At 38.1% G+C, this 18,361-nt stretch overlaps 1 protein-coding gene across 1 annotated transcript in view; it reads right to left on the bottom strand.

The window, feature by feature from the left end:
- ine (solute carrier family 6 member inebriated) overlaps window positions 1-15,947 on the bottom strand; it is a 280,518-nt gene extending 264,571 nt beyond the window's left edge. The window contains exon 1 of the mRNA XM_071590342.1: window positions 15,160-15,947. Within this exon, the coding sequence (XP_071446443.1) occupies window positions 15,160-15,725 (566 nt within the window). The 5' untranslated portion in view covers window positions 15,726-15,947. The remainder of the gene's footprint in view (window positions 1-15,159) is intronic.
- Between the last annotated feature and the right edge of the window lie 2,414 nt (window positions 15,948-18,361).

Raw genomic sequence — 18,361 nt, 5'->3', positions numbered from 1 at the left:
AAGATTTAAGAAATGTACACCGTTTCACTAATTTTAAATTAAGGGGAACAAAAGGTTAGCAGATGAAGCAAAAAATGACCCGCGTCACTCGACCAGGAGGCAAGGCACATTTGCGCGATGCCCGGCACCGAGATCAAATAGGTACATTTTAACTGCAGGCTGATTAGCCGACGGCCTGCAGTCCTGTGGACTGCGGTTTATACAAGGCGGGAGTCGACGCTAATTGGCGATGCAGCTTGGAGATTATACTCCGCGCTGCGCCTAACATGGTGTTACGTGCACACAGACGCACACACACACAAATAAGGATCAATGACTATTCGAACTGCCTATCAACAGCTTCACAGCCTGCCTTTCATCTGAATCCGCCTTGCATAGAGAAGAAAAGAAATCTCTCCATTTGAAACTTGTCCCATGCATCACGTAATTAGGTCACGTAATCAGTTCACAGAAGCATTCCGTTTCAGTCGCCGACATTGTTCGATAACGGAAGCGTCACTTGATGACCTTTGGGACGTCGTCACCCTGGCAAATCAGATTTCATGCTTTGGGAGCGCCATCAATCGCCCTTGGTCCTAAATATCTGGTTCAGGGGTGGTCAAACTGTGGGAAGGACAACCAATGCATATGACTCGCAAGTTAGTCGCATGAAAGAATTTTACACCGCAGCCAAACTTTTTCGGAGGAAAAGGGCTGTCTTTAGAGATGCAGCTTGGAAACACGTTTAAGTCAAATTTCCATTTTTTTCGGGCTCCTTATGTTTCGTAGTCAGAATGAAATTGAAAATAAAAATAAAAAACTTGGCTTTTCCACATGGATTTTTTTTATTTATTACTTACGTTTCGCTATGGTATAACATCATCAAGCCTGATGATGTTAAATACGAAACATAGGTAGTAAAAAAAATGTGTACGTGGAAAAGCCAAGTTGTTTATTTTCAATTTCAATACGAAGATTTTACACCAAAAGACGCCAGAAACTTTTATTTTTTTATTTAGTAAGAATGATATTCGAATTTCGTGAACGAAGTTAGATTACCAATCTTGTTTTCATAAAATTTATCTTTTAAATTAGATTAAAATGTAAAATATCATTTGAATTCTATTAGGGACGAATAGGAATAATAAGCTTTCCCTTCGTGCATAATTCTATTGAAAATATGAAGATAACTGAAGCGGCGACCTTGTTTAGTTCTGCCGATTCTGAATATTTTCATTTAAACCAAGAAAGTCTACTAATTTTATTTCCACACACTTAAATAACTAAGATAATAAAACAAACGATTGCTAATTTCGATTTTTCAGAGACCTTTGTTTAGGTTCTAAACATATGCATCCATTAGAAACGTTTTAACTACGACGAATCCGTACAAATTTACAACATAAATTCGATTCACGAGAATGCATGAACAAATTAAAGTCGGTAATGGACGCCGAACCGATCTTAAGAAACTTATTATCTGGATATTGTAATCTATGTTACATCAACTTTTAGTAATTACCTAGATGCAAATTCAAAGAGAGGAATTAGAAAAGAGATATCGCATGCGTCATAAGGTTACATTGGATGCTTTCTTTAAAAAAAACTGGAATTGCCGAAAAATATATGCATTTGTACCAATATCAAAGGCCTTTACGAACACATTCGCCAAATTTCAAAGAAATGCAGATGCAAACCTTAATGGACCCATTTAATCACCTCAGGGTAATCGGCTTTCATCATATACATAAATGAAGTATAGCTACAGAAATTTCACTTGTTAGTCTGTAATTTCCTCGCGTCCTTTCTAAACCATTGGTTTAAAGAGTTCACAGGAAAATATGAAAAAGCACTAAAAAATTAAAGAGTTTTGTAGTTTCGGCATTTCGCTCGCCACAAATGGATTAACAATATAACAAGCAAGAATAATTGATTTGTAAAATTAGAAAAATTTCACATTATGCCGTCCGTCCATTAATGTTGGCAGAAAAATCATGAACAGTAAAAATTTTCTCCACGGATAAAAATCAGAGGGATCGTTACAAGTCAACCCAGGAATTATACATAATCATTCCAAGAAATAATTACTTTGCGTCCCGCAAGTAGGGCAATATTCAGTGACGAGTTATTGAGTCAAAAATATTTCTAAGCATAGAATTAAATAAATTGAGTCGCTACAACCATTTTTTTGAACTGGGATATTACTGCAAGTTAAAATGAGCAGTATTTACATTGACGTTTGGAGATTCTTCGTTTACGAGCATGTCGATTACTGCATCCAAATTACCAATTGCTTTAGCACTCGCGAAAAACGGCAAAAACAAAATAAAGAGGTCGCATTAGTGAGCGGCGGGGGAATTATTCTTCCTTAGAAGATACGCATGAACTGAACAGCAAAGATTCGGGTTTGGCAAAAAAAATAATCCCAAATCTGCGTAAAGGAACTGCAGCAGTACCTCCACACAGTCTATTGTAATTTTCTCCCTCTGTATCTTTTTTGCTCTCCACACCCTTCTCCTTCTCTCTGCCGATGAACATTATCTATGCTGCACCACGCCCCTATGGGACGGTTTCATAGGAATACTTGTGAATATCTAGATAAATGCAATCTTTTTCATATTTATTTCATAAAAAAAGGTATTGAAAGGATCAGAAACGCTTGTCGTTATTAAAAAAATCTATCGCTAGTGATACGGGTGCCTAACACACAATAAATCCAGTAAAATGCTGACCGATCAGCGATTCTATCACGCCCAAAAGATAAGTATCGTTCTTCAAGAGGTTTCATGGTTATTCCGCGATGCTCCGGTCCCTCTTGGCGTGTTTCATTTAGATAGGGCCTGGAGCAGGTGTAGAGTTCGTAATATCGTCGGGTCTCTTCGGCACACGCCATTTGCGGCCTTCTCAATCACGAGGTTAAACTAACATTATCTATGGGCCACTCTCTTAACTATTTAATTCCCCAGATCATCGCCCGTTACAATGCTTTTTGCTTTGCTACGCTATGTACTGAGGAACCCTCAAGAAGTGGCGTGTATTGAACCAAAATTCTCTCGCAATACTGACTGGTTGCACATTTCTACGCAATGGTGGTTCCACAAAATATGATTAGCAAGAATAAAACATGAAATTCGCTCAAATATGGGGAGCGTATCAGAAAAATAGGTCAACTCAAACCGGGATGAGATAATCATCGCGATGGATAAATTAGCGACAAGATTAGTAACTAGGCGGAGACGAAGTTGCTACCTAAGTGAGTAGCCACGTAATGCTAGCGTCAGCTCCGTCACGGTGGTCTAATTAAATTAGAATCAATTAATTAATTACGTGCCACGCTAGTTAATCCTTTTCACGAATTAAATCTTCCATAGCGGAACACCATTGAGATTTTTTCACGTGATGGATAAAAAATCATGAAATGCCTTGGTATAACGTTGCTGTAAGCGTCAATTAATTCAATTCGACTCGATTTTAGATTTTTCTCGGGAATATATTCGGTTCATGATTTTCTCCTTCTCGAGAAAATAAGTCGGATTCCATTCAAATATCCTGAACGATTTTCAGGGACTTAACCAGCCTCCAATCGGTAGCTTTCGAAGACTTCAGCGAAGGGCGGTCGGAAAGGAAGGTTGTCAGGCGTTTATGTTTCCCGATCGCCCACCAAAGGGGCTTTTGACAAGCCAACAAAGCCTTTCCCAGCAAGGACCATTTCGCTAACCACCAAAAAAATAATTCAAGAAAAACAAGTCAATTTTGATATCTCTGGCATTTTATTAAGAAAAAATATTCGAATTTTTTCTCATTAAAATTTAAAAAATAAATTGATGCTCTGTGGCATAAATGTCCCAGAAGATTATATAAAAAACGGAGCCTAAAAATAAGCCAAAACAAGCCTTTCTCAAGAAGAGATAAAAACATGAAAAGTGGGCGTGAATATGACAAAAAATGAAAGTGTGCACGTAGGACATGACATAGGCTCGGTGAATTTATTTCTAAATTCATGAAAGAATACATCATGAGGTTTAGTAAATTTCCAGTAAGTACCTGAAAGTTTCCTAAAGTTTGGAATTCAAGGATTATACAGCGATTACGGCAGTGGGATGTTGAAGACTGTAATAGAGGGGAGAATGTTAGGCAAACGAGGAAAGGGAAGGAGTAGGATAGGGATGTTGGACGGGATGAAAGGAGGAAGAAAGTACTCAGAGATGAAGAGGGACCTGATGTAGAGTGGGATACTGGATTTTGTATTTTGCTAGGAATCACAAAATATTTATTTAGTAGCTGTGTCCATCCAAAAACCTACCTTAACCGGTAGATTACCTAATAATAATAATATGTTTACGTATGTTTACCTGATAATAATAACAGGGATTATGGAAAATGGAAAAAACCTTTCACTTGAACAATCTCGGTCCGAAATCACCCGTGGATAACATTGTGGCAATCGACGTGATAACTAGGTACGTATATTAACAGTTTTTATATAATAATGACTGAATTTTAATTGTAAAAAGTGAAACTGTCAAATGCAACCCCAAAAAGTTAAGCATTGAAGTAATAGGGAATAAAAAAGAACTTTTAGAACGTGTTTGACAGCTACTTCGGTGGTGGAAATAGTAGCAACACCTGAAGAAGAATTTCAAGGGCGAAAGAATATTTCCAAAGAGAAGAGAACTGATGAACGGAACGCTAAATAAAGGAGCAAAAAAATATTATTGACGACTAATACAGAGCGTAGAGTATTATAGCTTTGGTACGCCGAGGACCAACGACGAAGTTCAATACGGTGGGAGAACAGAGGAGTCGCTAGATAAAATTCGAATAGGGTGGAGGATAGATATTCGAATGCTCAAGATTCATATAGAAAGGAGAATTTCAGGTAAGCTGGGAAGGAGAAGGAAGAGTATAAGTTTAATGAATGGCATGAAAGCTGGAAGAAAGAATCTACCTGCAAAAAGAATACCCTGCAAGCCGCCGCAAGGTGCGTACTCATAAATTTTTGGAAAAAGAGTAATTCCCACCCGAACGCCTAATGCATCAGGAACACAGAAATGGAATGTGTAGACTCGATTAAATACCTAGACGTTATCTTCACTCACGATCTCTCCTGGGTGGAACACATTAGGGAATATGTAGACAAGCTAACAAAAAATTAGGATTTATTAGAAAAGTACTAGGTACATGTGATGAAAAGGTCAAAGAGAAATGTTATCTGTCGTTGGTTAGGCCTCATTTAGAATACGCTACAAGTATATGGGATCCTCGCGAAGTTGGATTAATTACCGAATTGGATCGTGTGCAGCATGGATGAGATAGATTTGCAAAACGTTGTTATGATAAACTTAGTAGTGTATCCAAAATATTAGAGCAGCTAGGCTGGGAGTCACTCATGGAGCGATGGTTAAATTAGAGATTGAAGCTCTTGCATAAATTGGAAGGTCTCTTAAGCAGTGATGTTGAAAATGTATGATTACCCCCATCATATTACGTACGAGAGATCATGTTAGTAAAATTAATAGATGAAGTGTAGATATAAGATGTATTTTTTCCACGAACGATAGGGGATCATAATAATATTTTTCGACCGCAGCAGGCTCATGTTCGGGTAAAATTATCCTGGTGTATATTCACCCCCTGTCACACACCTTAGCGGTGGCTTGCAGGGTATATAAATAAATAAATAAAAATTTTAAAAAATTTAATCATGATAGTCGAACCTTTTGCCGGCGGGATTTTGGTCCTGATATATTGCGTGCACATCCGGTCGTATAAAGTTTCTAAGGGTGCCATCGGCGAAATCTCGGAACCCCTCGAAGCCTTTCGTCGAGACAAACTCCAGCCAGCATTGTGCTAACCTCCAACTTCTCACCTTTTCCAACACTTCGCAGCCAAAAATTACAGATCTTTTGATATTGATGGCTACAGGATGCGGAGAGACTCCAACGGCAAATAACCTTCTCTGCTCGTAATTTGATGAGCACGGTTGACTATTCAGAGAAGGGTGAAAAAAGAACAGGATGTGAGGGTTCACCCGCAGGAAAGAAAATCTAGGATTACAAGATGAAACACCTGAAGGTTCTAACTAATGGGTGGGGGTAAACCTCAGCCCGCGTTTCGGACATCGTCTCGTGGTGTCAGAAAATGGCCCAGATAGAAGTTTTATCCTTTCAGACTCCCTATTGTGCATACTTTCGACAATTCGCATGGCCCACCTGATAATTTGGGCATGTACGTAGGCCCCAAATGGCCAAAGAACGAAGCTATTAGAATTGGAAGCCAAAATTCCAGAGCATTTGCAGGTTTTCAAGACCAAACTTGGCAAATTTAACAAGTTGTTTTTTTCCACAGTTTATAGCGTACATAAGTTCATCAGGCAGTGTCAAAATGCTACAAATTACATATTCAGGTGTGATATTGTGAAACTGTTCCATAATAAGAGAGACGAAAACTTTTGCAACTTTCCATTAAATAAAGATATATTTTCGACGTGTTTCGATGTACTAAATCATTTTCTGAAATCAATTTTCAAAACTTAACAAAAGCCACCCAAATGTATTTTTATTTCAAAGAAACTGCGGGAGATCCCTATCATCCCTAATATTTTTCATCTCGGCGTGACACAACCTTTGACGTCTCAATATCTTTCTGACATCCGCCTTGTACCATCTACGTTCCGTGATATCTTATAAATTTATTGGAAATTAACTCTAATGAATAAGAAATACTTAGTTTTTCCACACAAACTTTATTTTTACGACCGGGTTTCGACGAGGATCGTCATCATCAGGTAATTATTTCAGAAATATACACACATATATATACCCTTGCAATGCTGAACAGCAAGCAAGCAAGGTTCAGCATTGCAAGGGTATATATATGTGTGTATATTTCTGAAATAATTACCTGATGATGACGATCCTCGTCGAAACCCGGTCGTAAAAATAAAGTTTGTGTGGAAAAACTAAGTATTTCTTATTCATTATGAATCGTTTCCACAAAGTGACGGCGGATACTATACAGGAAATTAACTCGTTGACATCTGAGCGCGTGATCTCAAGGAAATGATTCCATGCATCCTCAGTATTTCGGTGATTACTATCTTTCTTAAACTAGCAAATTGATTCTGTAGCACGCACTTTAGGCCATTGTCGTCCCCTTCTTTGAACGAGTAAATTTTCCCTTTAGACTTCTTATTTCGGACCCCAAGTTGCGAAAACTTGGCATTTACTACCCTGCGGTCACTAAACTCCGGTTTAAAATGTTACCTGCTACACACCTCGCGGCCTCAGACGTGTAGTGAACACCAGAACGGTTCAGGGGGTTCCTCCACGATTGGATCGACTGCTGAAGGTTGACGAAGGACGCCCCGATATCCCTGCAGAAAGCAGGCAACCTATGTTTTATGCCTTCCACTCGCTCCAAATCAGAGGTCCACGATCGATGTGCTACTGACCCGTGCTCTAACCCTTATAATATAAAAAACTTAAGAAACATGCCGGGCTTCATTGCATCCACACTTCAAGCTTTTTATATTAGATAAACAAAACAAAGTTTTCAATGCTCTACGCACTGTTTGTGGTTTGAGGCTAAATATCCTACAATGCATGCCAAAAAATAAGCTCATCGGTGAATCTCAACTTACCGGTGGTGTTCACTTACTACTAATTTGATATTTATCCTTTATAAAACGAACACACTTGTATAATTTTTAAAAATACACGCACTTAAAAAACGCCGAAGAGGTGAGACTCCTCTCGTAAAATGGATTTACGGGATAACGAACCATCATCTAATCACTCATTCTGAACTTCACAAATTATGCACAAATGATAACAAAATCTGGAACTTTTTCAGGCGTTTCTTTTTCCGAAAAGGCTTTCAAAAATGCACATCGGAATGGCAGGCTGAGGATTCCTAAAATGACGCGCGCTAAGCATGACCTTCAATTTCTAAAGCTTCCCGAATGAGGATAAAAATTCCACTTATTTTTTATTAACTGCTGTTAAAATCATGAGCGGTCATGGAGGGAATTTTTTTGTTTGCCGTTGACAGCTATTACGAATAGGAAGAACAAATGCCATTTGAGGGCATAAATAACTCTTCTTGAATAAGTAATCCTCATAAATAATCCTCCCAATAAATTCTGAATGTCACTATTAGGCTCATCCTTCATCATCTGACCATTATAAGCAGGTGTTCTACGTCCCTAGCAACCATTACACAATCCAGGACTTCATTCCAGCCTAAAATCCTCTTCCCTGAATTATTTTCTTCTTTCATTCTTCATCATTTCTATCGACCTTCAAGATGATCAAAATGACTCTTCTCTCTCTTCCTCTCACCCGTTTAACAAGCATTCTTCTCTCTGACACGGCCTTCAACACCCGACTCAAAAACGAGTACTGCATTTTCTAAATTTCTCCAAGAGGCTTCTCTCTTCCCAACCATTTGCTAAACTTTGATGATTTTTCATCCACTTCATTTTAAACTAGAGATACTTTCTCCATTATCCCCAGACCCAAAATGTTTCAATCTACCTTCAGCCTCTTGTCTCAAACCCGAGGCTTCGGAACATTCGGAGCACCACGCCAATCACTAGCGGCCGCTCAGTAAATCCTTCACCGCCAGCGTCTCCGTAAATTTACGCGCATGAGGTACTTGGCATATCGGGGCGTGCTAAAAACATGCTGGGGGATGCTAGAGGGTCTTTATCTAGCCTAACTTTTCTATTTTATCATAGCCACTGGAGCTATTTTGGCCAGTTACTTGCAAGTGTCTTAGTTCAACCATTGTGCAGCATGAGTGGTATCTCTTAAAACAAATCTTTTAAGCTTGGATTTGGATTCCGTATTTGATTCATCAGCAGGAGAATTTGCAAGTTGGCAAGTAATTGCTCAAATATCTTAAATAACGTGAAGATAAATAGCCGGGTTAGCCGTTTTAAATCAACAAGATACAGATACGACAAGTTTGAAAAGCTAGTTACTGCTGAGTGAGAGCATGTAAGAAATTGAAATCCCTCAAAGTTGCCGTTCAAGGAAATTGATTCCACGATCGGGGGTAACATTAAAGACAATTCACAAATTATCACTCTCCTGCGTCTATCAGTGAAAGACAGTCCGTACTGTACTGTCATTACTGTATCACAATCGTCAGCATCCCATCCCATCAATACGCCCTGCATCCATCTTGCCTTCCTCCTTTGGGTTTTTCCCAACAATCCCTTCTCCTCCCCCACCATACCAGCACTTCGTTTTTTTTACTTCCTGTCCATTTTACCTTTTCCATCCTCCTCCACGTCCATATTTCAATTATTGCCTTGCTTCAATGACCGATTTTCTGAACCGCACAAAACCACGTTTCATATCACAAGTTTTTTCGTAATCTTTTCTTCCTTACCCAACGTCCCCGTCATCAATTCACTCCTCATGAAAGCTACTTTGCCTGGTGAAATTCTTCCTCTTATATTCATACAGTGATCATTTTGGTCCAAAACACTTTCAAGATACGTAAGCTATCCCACCGGCTCTAGTTTTTGCCCTCCTATCATAACGTTCACCTGTACTTTCCTCGTACTTAAAAACCGCGTACCCTTTTTTTTTGCTAACATTGGTCCCATCTAATCCCCAAACCTATTGCACTGGTTTTCTAATGCGCTCAGCAATTACCGTAATCTCTTTGGAGACTGGCTTAACTAAATCTTGATCATCCGTTAACTTAATTGATTTCATCAACTCCCCCTGACTCTTGTTCATATCTCAAGTTTTTCCCAGAGCACTTTTACTATTTCCTCAACATATGCGTTGAACAGTGCAGGTGATAATGGACAACCCTGCATTACTCCTCCTCCTAACTCTGCCCATCCACATTCTCCATCCGCCACTTGTACCTGAGCAGCCTGGGACATGTACAAGCACATGTTGCGGATAGGTCTCCTATCTCTCCAATCTACTCCTATCTTCTGCAATACATTTACTTCCTCTACTCAATTCACTCTTTCGAACGCCTTCTCGAAATCTACAAAACAATCAATACATTCTGATCTTATTCCTGGTATTAGCGATCCCATTACTGCTGTGGCATCACCCGCACTTATCCTCTTCCTCAACCCAAAATGATCATCCCTGAAGTATTAATACAAACAATTTGATACGTTCAAAAATCGGATCCACCCTCTCGGAGAGAAATAAATGATCGATAAAGAAATTCCGAAAGGGAGAATTTAATGTTAACAAAATTTTTGAAACACAGGAAAGGTGCTCTCAATTGTGTTTAAAATGTGACTGCACGCCATGAACAGATATACAAATATGGATTTCATGGAACAATAATTTATCATAAGAAAATCCAACTTCTAACGCAAAATATCATTGATAGGCGAAGGAAAACTCATTCGAAAGGCGAGAGTAGTTGGGGAAACTGCATGAGCTACGTTTTCGAAAAGCATTACTTCCATTTGAAAGATGCTTAGCACACCCAGCTCGAGAAATTTGAATCCGCGTCTTATCCAGTCTCCTTTGCTTTTATCCAGTGCGCAGTCGTTCGTATATAGCAAAAAATTTAAAAACATAACCAACCCAGTACGCCTGTACGTAACAGGCCTCGGTGAATCTTGCGACTAACGTTAGACAACTAAATGCGAACAAGTTTACAGATATCTTAACTCCCGAAGGCAGTCTAAGGTCTTCGTTAGCTTTTCATCGCTATCTTGAGGACGACATCCCACAGAGGAGGGCATAGATGGGAACATGGTCACACGTTAATATTCCAAAATAAAAACACGATTGTGTTCATGAATAATGCAGGAAGTAAAATACGTACTGTTTCACAGCGACACAAATTCATTTCACCATTTTCACGTTAATAAACGATACACAATTTTCAATTAGAAGTATTTCAATATTTAAAAAATATGTAGTGGTTATTCATTTTTATGCGATTACATTGCTAATCTTGAGTCTAATAGCTAAGATTCTCTGAATATTAGTGCAAATAATCATGACAGTACAAAAACCTCTCGATCAATTATTATATTTGCTTAGAGGAAGGATAAATGGGATAACCACCAACTAAACATAAAAATATTAAATGAACTTTCAAAAAAGTGGTTGGAAAACCACTCTTACAAGATATTCCAAGATTACGTATTTTACCAAAAGTACGAAGAAATAATTTAATTTAGAACACCCTGAACGAAGCACTTGGAGCCTCGTCAACGGTTATTAAGGTTTATTCCACCAGAGATCCAGCTTAGATACTCGTTTAAGGAACTAAAAATTTTGCATTATCAAATAAAATCAACATGCGTGAATAAACATACTATTTCCTTCATAATACAGCATACTCATCGAAATACCCATAAAATGATACGGTCATTTTCGACTGTGGAAATGCAGTTTTATGTACTTTTGGATGTGATTTAACAAGTAATAAAAGCCAGTGTCCAATTTAAATTAATGTGTTTACAACCATTTTTATACGAATCATTAGTCTTACAATGGAAAGGCGTTAAAACGCTGTTCACTGAAACAATACCATTAAAAATTATTTCTTTGGGATTTGTGCGAAAACATAATAATAATAATCTTTATTTATCAATGAGTAGAACTTGTCACTGTAGATGTTGTCAAAAGAAAAACAAATAAATACATGCCCTCATTAACACGGCTAAGAGATACACATGTGTTATAATTTCACTCTTGAGAAGTCCAGTTCAAATAAGAAAAATACGGGTTTGAAATCAACTTATCCCCAATTACGTTTTTGAACCTTATATAGCTAGTCTGTCTTGCAGCAAGGGGAAGTTGGTTATATGTATAATTTTAAGGCAAGGTTATCTGACTGATTGAAGGTTTTGGACTATCTGCCTTGGGTAAAGTCTTACATATTTCTTGACCTTGTATTATGGCTGTGTATATTGCCTCTTAGTAAATAGTTATTTACATTATCTTTTACATGAATTAAGCACTGGTAAATGTATATGTTAAAGACTATCATCACTCTTAGCCAGACAAAAAGTGGCAAGAGCTGGTTACAACCCTAACTGCTTTCTTTTGTGACATAAACAGAGCTTTTCTGTCCCTTGTGTGTCCCCTAAGTCTTAGGTCATAACTTAGGTGACTTTGGAAAAAAGCAAAATAGGAAAGTCTCAAGTTTTTCTCAGGAACACTATCTCCTGATTAGGAAGAGATTTTTGGAAAGTTTTTGAAGGTTGCAGTTACATGACTTCACCGGGAAAGAGCAGAGTCAATAAAAAAAACCCTAGGAGCTTGACAGAGCTTTGAGCTTCATTAGTACTTCTAAGGTCACATAGATGATATTGTGTTTTTTCACAATTTAAAAATAGTTAATTAGCTGAGAACCATTCCCTAGCTTGTTGTTGCATGTCTTTTAGTTCTTCATGTGCCTGCTCAGAATTTTTACATTTATTTATAAAAGTAGTGCCATCAGCATACAGGATACAATCAGCAGGTATATGACTTAGTTCATTGATCATCAGCAGAAATAATAGAGGACCAAATATAGATCGTTGGGGCACACCATTTTTTACTCGCAAGAATTTTGAATTACAACCATTTACTTTGCCATTTGTTTGTAGTTTTTTAAATATGAGGTCATGACTTTTAGTTCAGAGCCCTGAATGCTATAATTCTGCACTTTTTGAATGAGGATTTGGTGGTCTTAACAATCAAATACTGAGGAGAAGTCAAACAATGAGAGAGATAAGCACAGCCTATCTTCAAAAGCACACAGTATTTGTTTTAAGACATTTCACAGCTTGCTTTGTAGACTTTCCAAGTCTAAAGTCAAACCGTGAGGAGATGAGTGAGTTCTTTCTTTCTAGATATGTAAGTATTTGGGCACTACCAATATCCTCATAACCTTGCTAATAATGGGAAGGATAGAGATAGGGTGGTAATTTTTTGGGTCGTTTTTATCACCCCACTTATAAATTGGTATTATTTTAGAGCACTTTAGGACATCCAGAAGGTGTCCAGACCAGAAACAGGAATTGATGACCACAGACAGTGGGAAGGAAATTTGATGAAAAATAGCCATAATAATACCATTAGAGAGACCATAGACATCTCTACTTTAAGATCCCTTAAATTTAGAGACCAATTTCACTATTTCAGATGGATTGACCCACTTCCAGCGAAAAGTTTCAATAGGAGCAGGAGATGTATTGAGGAAATCTTCAGAATTCAGATTGGAGTTTAAGATTTTACAAAGAATATTGCCTAAGGAACTTGTGAATATGTTATTAAATTCAGAGGAATGTAGAGCGGTATCTGTAGTTACATTAATTGGATCTATTTTCCTAATGATTGACAAGGCAGCTTTACATTCATTTTGAGAGCTGTCCATAAATGCTCCATTGGTATTGCGTTTAACCAATGTTAGCTTCTAATGATATTCCATTTTGAGCTCTTTGTATATTTTAAGGTTAGCATCAGTTGGATTTCTTTTAACATCATAATATTTGCACAGCAGATTTTCTCTTAACTGTACAACTAAGGTGTAAACCAGTTATTTGGTTTATTAATTTGTTTAAGCTTAATTAATTTTAGTGAGAATACTTGATTGAATATTAAAATGAATGTTTCAAAGAACAAGGTAAAGTTCTGTAAGCCATTACTTGAAGTGAGTAAGAACACCCTCTCTATTTCGGCGAGATGTTTGAAATTTGCCATTCGTCTTGGAGTAATTTTAGTTTTTTTACACTTCACAACGGAAGGAATATCCAATTCACTTAAGGCAATGGCATTATGACCAGAGATCAAAGGATCAAAAACATTCACAGAATATTCCAACGGCATTGTAATTATAATAATATTATCTAAGCATGAAGAGTTTCTGGTTGATTGTAAGTGGACACAATGAAGATTAAAGGCCCTGAGTAAAATATCAAGTTGAGTACTGTACCTTGAATCACAGGCCATATCAACTTTAAAGTCAGTCCTTATGACAGAAGTAGCATTATACTTTTGATGGAATATGAGAAGAACCTCCTACGGTTAATTACAGAAGATGCTAAAATCGCCTTGAGGTGAGCAATAAGTGGAGACAACAATTAAGTTAAAACTCTTAAAGAAAACAGCAACAATTACAAAGACTTGGTAGATCTGCTACACCTTCATTTTTCGTTAAATGGTCTTAATCCATTTGAAGGAATAAATCGTGTCGGTATTCCACAAATACACAGCTCATTACTGCATTTTTGTTCAATAAACAAGGAATCTTAAATCCAAATGTATTCAGCACCTCCTGGCCAATCAAAGGTAAGAGTAAAAAAATGAACATCGTAAAGCCGACCATAAACTATCAATTTCCAGGCAACGAAGACGCACTACAACATTAAGAGAATGCATATCTTTCTATAATTGGAAGACAGCTACTGGCAGCTATTTTCGACGAGATTGACGATCCATCGCATCTGAGAACATAAACGTTAATACACTTTTCCCCGAAAAGCCACAGTTGAAGGGTCTTATATAAATATTCTCTACCTGCAAAAAGATGCGGCGTTTGAAGCTCAGCGTTCAGTCTCGACCTCGCATGGTTTTTCTGACTAAGGAAATTTAGGGCTGATTGAAACGTTCCTAAAAAGTACCTATGCAGTGCGTCACCCATACTTTAAAAAAATACAATACGTTACGGGAAAAGACGGAAAACGATCAAAGCTAGCTCAGCTCCATTATCAGCGACTTAAATCGCTCTAACGACGTTCCCAATGGACTAAGAAACTCGCGGGGATTATTCCTAAGATCAAATTCATGATCATGTCCACTGAGACTAATGCGGAGAGTAAACGGTAAGGGCAAAACATAAAGAGCCATGCTAGCCTAGCTGTTGCTACCCTGGATAGCTATCATACGCCCATGACGTACGATGAAAAACTACACTTTCTGCCATTAAATGCAGTCACACTTCATACTTAATTTTTCGTTACACTGGTAAACAAACTATTGAGCACTCCTACCCACGTCTATCTCTCGACACCTTAAAACGTATCTACATATTGTTTTATCTCCACTTTATATAGAGAGAAATAAAAGCACCTCACGTTAACAGGCCCTAAAACTTCGCACTGAGGAGGTACACATTATAACAGCGAGTTTTGCTGTTGTAAACTGAAATACTGAGCGAGATATAAAAAAATGAAATAGCATAACTCACGTCGGAGGGTTGACTATGCTGAGGATCTCCGAAGCCGTCGTGGGCACCCTCCTGATGTAAATCTTCTTGCCGTCCGTGGAGCCCATGCCTATCGAGGCGATGGAGTGAACCGTCAATTGCGTCTCGGGGTCCGAGAAGGTGAACGCGTTCCATCCCGGCGACAAAAGCGGCTCCGAGGCTGCCGGCGGTGACTTGCCACCGCAGTCCTCCATCCCCCGGCGGACGCATGTCACCGTGAACTTGCCCGTGGTGATCTCCTTTACTTCCGGGTGGCCGTATACCTTGGCCGATCCGTCCGAAATGTCGCTGCCTGGCCCACCCTTTGAGTCGTAGTCCGACTTGCAGTGCAGGAGATCAAGGGCTGTCGTCGGACCTGACAGCATGCGACCATTCCTCAGTGTCGCCGTCGAAAATTTCTTTGTCCCTCCTTTCTTGATCTCAGGTTCATCCGGAGCGTCGTCCGTCACACGAATCGTCAGGTCTTGGATGAGGTCGTCGATCGACGAGTCCTTTTTCCTCCATCGTCGCTCGACAATGGTCTCATCTTCCACCGCGCACCGATCCATTTGCTCGCGGCACCTTCTTCCCGCCTCGGCCCAAGGGTTTCGGGGAGTTAAGCGAACGGAACCCGGAGCGCAAACGCATGGACACTGACTGCTGTGAGGAAGGCCGACAACAACACCACTGTCGATATAGCGTACGCACCCCTTCGGAACAGAGGGAACTCCACGTCTGTCGCGCTGTCGCAAGCACCCGTCTACTCTTCAGTTCGCCGCGTGATTGCACTCTCACTGACTCTAGTCCTTTCCCTCTGAGCGGAGTCGTGAGAGGGGAAGAACGCCCCTGGCGGAGGGGGGAGAGGAGGAAGAGGGGAGAGCGATAAACCGGCAGCCATATTAGTTCCTTCCGAGGCGGGAATCTAAAGTTGACGAAAAACTGTCCCATTGCTACGCACTCCGTATTAGGAACTCAGGGCGAACTAAACATAAACAAGCATCTTTCCCGCAGTGGGAGGGTTTGTACAGAATTGCATTTAATCGGGCCTCAGAACCCTTTTTCAGTATAAGTTGGACTATTGCGCTGACATGTAAATTGCATTTGGGGGCATATAACATCGGTCAGAGATAGGTTTCGAGCTCCATAAGAAAGGCAATCGCACATTCCATGGGTTAAAATCACGTGGTATGCATTAGGAAACACTTTTTAAATCTAATATTCCTATCTACAGTCAATTAAATGCCAACTTTTGAGACAAAAATTAGACAAGCCTCCAATTAAAGGCAAAAAGTATTTTTAAAGAGGAACTTTGACCTCGTTTATTCAGTTCCAGATGCGGTTGTAATTCCCGACCGTTAAAATAAAAAGCACATACTTTTTCCAAGCTTAAATCAGAATTAATCAGATGGAATAAATGATAAACTAAATAAACTTGACTGATACCTACCTTTTTCAATAGTTAAAAGGTGATTCACAGGTTTAGGAGACAGGATGCCTTGTGAACAAGATGGACCCGGGATATATTTTATACAAGTAAAAAAATATCACACAAATAAATTTGTTAAAAATTAAACGATTTTCAATAATTTTTAAATTAATAACCATAATTAAATTATTATTGAGATCTCATATTGAAAAATGGAATTTTTGATATTTATTTTATAGATGTGCAAAAATTTAAAAAATATTTTTTCGGGTATTAACCATCAGATTAAAAATTGTGTTTTTTTATCTGTAAGGTCCGAATGATTGATGACCACTGATCTATGTCATAGAAAATTAATTAATTCCAGAAAAAAAGGAGGAATGAATGAACATCCTGCAAGTACTATGATTATTTTCATTAAATGTCCTCAGTACATATAGGTACCTACCTAGCACAGCACAAAATATCCATTTGGCATCCATCAGACATCTATATAGATCACATACAATCTATGGATGGATATCCATCAACACATTAATATGTAGATGCATTAGACATATAGCAGTGGGCTAATGTTGAAATATTTGGAATTTAATGAGTTTAATTTGTTAAATTATGATTTGGTTTTACAGTTCCTTAATGAGAACTTCTAACCTTTCCATTTACTGTCACTCCTATCCAAGTGATGGGGTGTAAAGGAGTACAAATAACTGCTTTATCAGTAATGATAACTTTTAAATATTGTGCAATGTTACCTTAAGTTACACAAATGTAACTAATACATGTAAGCTACTCATTTTTTTCTGAAAGTAATTGTTAAATTTAAGTAAGTACTCACTATATACTTTTTATTTCTATCTTGCATAATTCATTCTAGATTTGATCCAAACCATTATTTCCAACTTTTGGAGGTTAGGTGCTAATAATATTGAAGCCATAAGTTCGAAAACCTTTAAGAAATCTTTTTCTTGTCTTCTCAACCCAGAGGTACGTGGTCCTGCAATTTCTTGAATTTCAAATTCAGTCTCTTTACTTCCATGTATATATGTACCTCCTGCCTTGATTTTATCCACAAATCTTGCCTTAATATTCCTCTCATGTTATATCCCTCTAGCAGGCAAACCATCTTGAAGGCTGGAGCAGATGATCAACCACAAATTATTTACTGTTTAAATACTGTAAAATGGAAGTTGTTTACAAATACATGATATTTAGATCTGAAATGCCAGTTCTATTTCAATTTTTGGTAATTCCGCATTTAATATTCTGGCAGTTTGCATTTAAATGAATTGATCTCCATTAAAATAAACTTTTAGCATTAAAAATAACATAGCTATCTCCAATCATATGGAGCTCACCACTTACGCCTGTCTCTCACTGTCAAGTAACTATAATCTACTCATAACCAAGACTATTTACTTTGAAAATCAGTTATTGATACTTTAAACTATTCATGAATTTAGAGGAGTAACAATTACTGAGAATAGTTAACTTTTACTCTACAGTACTTTTCTCATCTGTGCCATTTTCTATCGCAGGGGTGGACAACTTGTCTTCGGATAGCTTAAATACATATTTTTGGCTGGTTTAAACATGTTGTTTTCACTGCAATTGACTATAAAACTTGGCTTGTTTGCAAAGATCAAATTTGATACTCTGGAATCTACTATGACAAAAATACTTCATGATTGCAGTTTCTCACTTTTATTATCACATTAATTTTATTATAAAATTAAATGTAATTTTAAAATGTCTAGTGTAGGTGCAACCAACCAACCC

This window comes from Hetaerina americana, unplaced genomic scaffold (genome assembly GCF_022747635.1).
Source record: "Hetaerina americana unplaced genomic scaffold, ioHetAmer1.1.p SCAF_4, whole genome shotgun sequence".
Taxonomy (NCBI): Eukaryota; Metazoa; Arthropoda; class Insecta; order Odonata; family Calopterygidae; genus Hetaerina; species Hetaerina americana.
The sequence above is the reverse complement of the archived record's forward strand: the minus strand, read 5'-3'. Positions and strand labels throughout refer to the sequence as shown.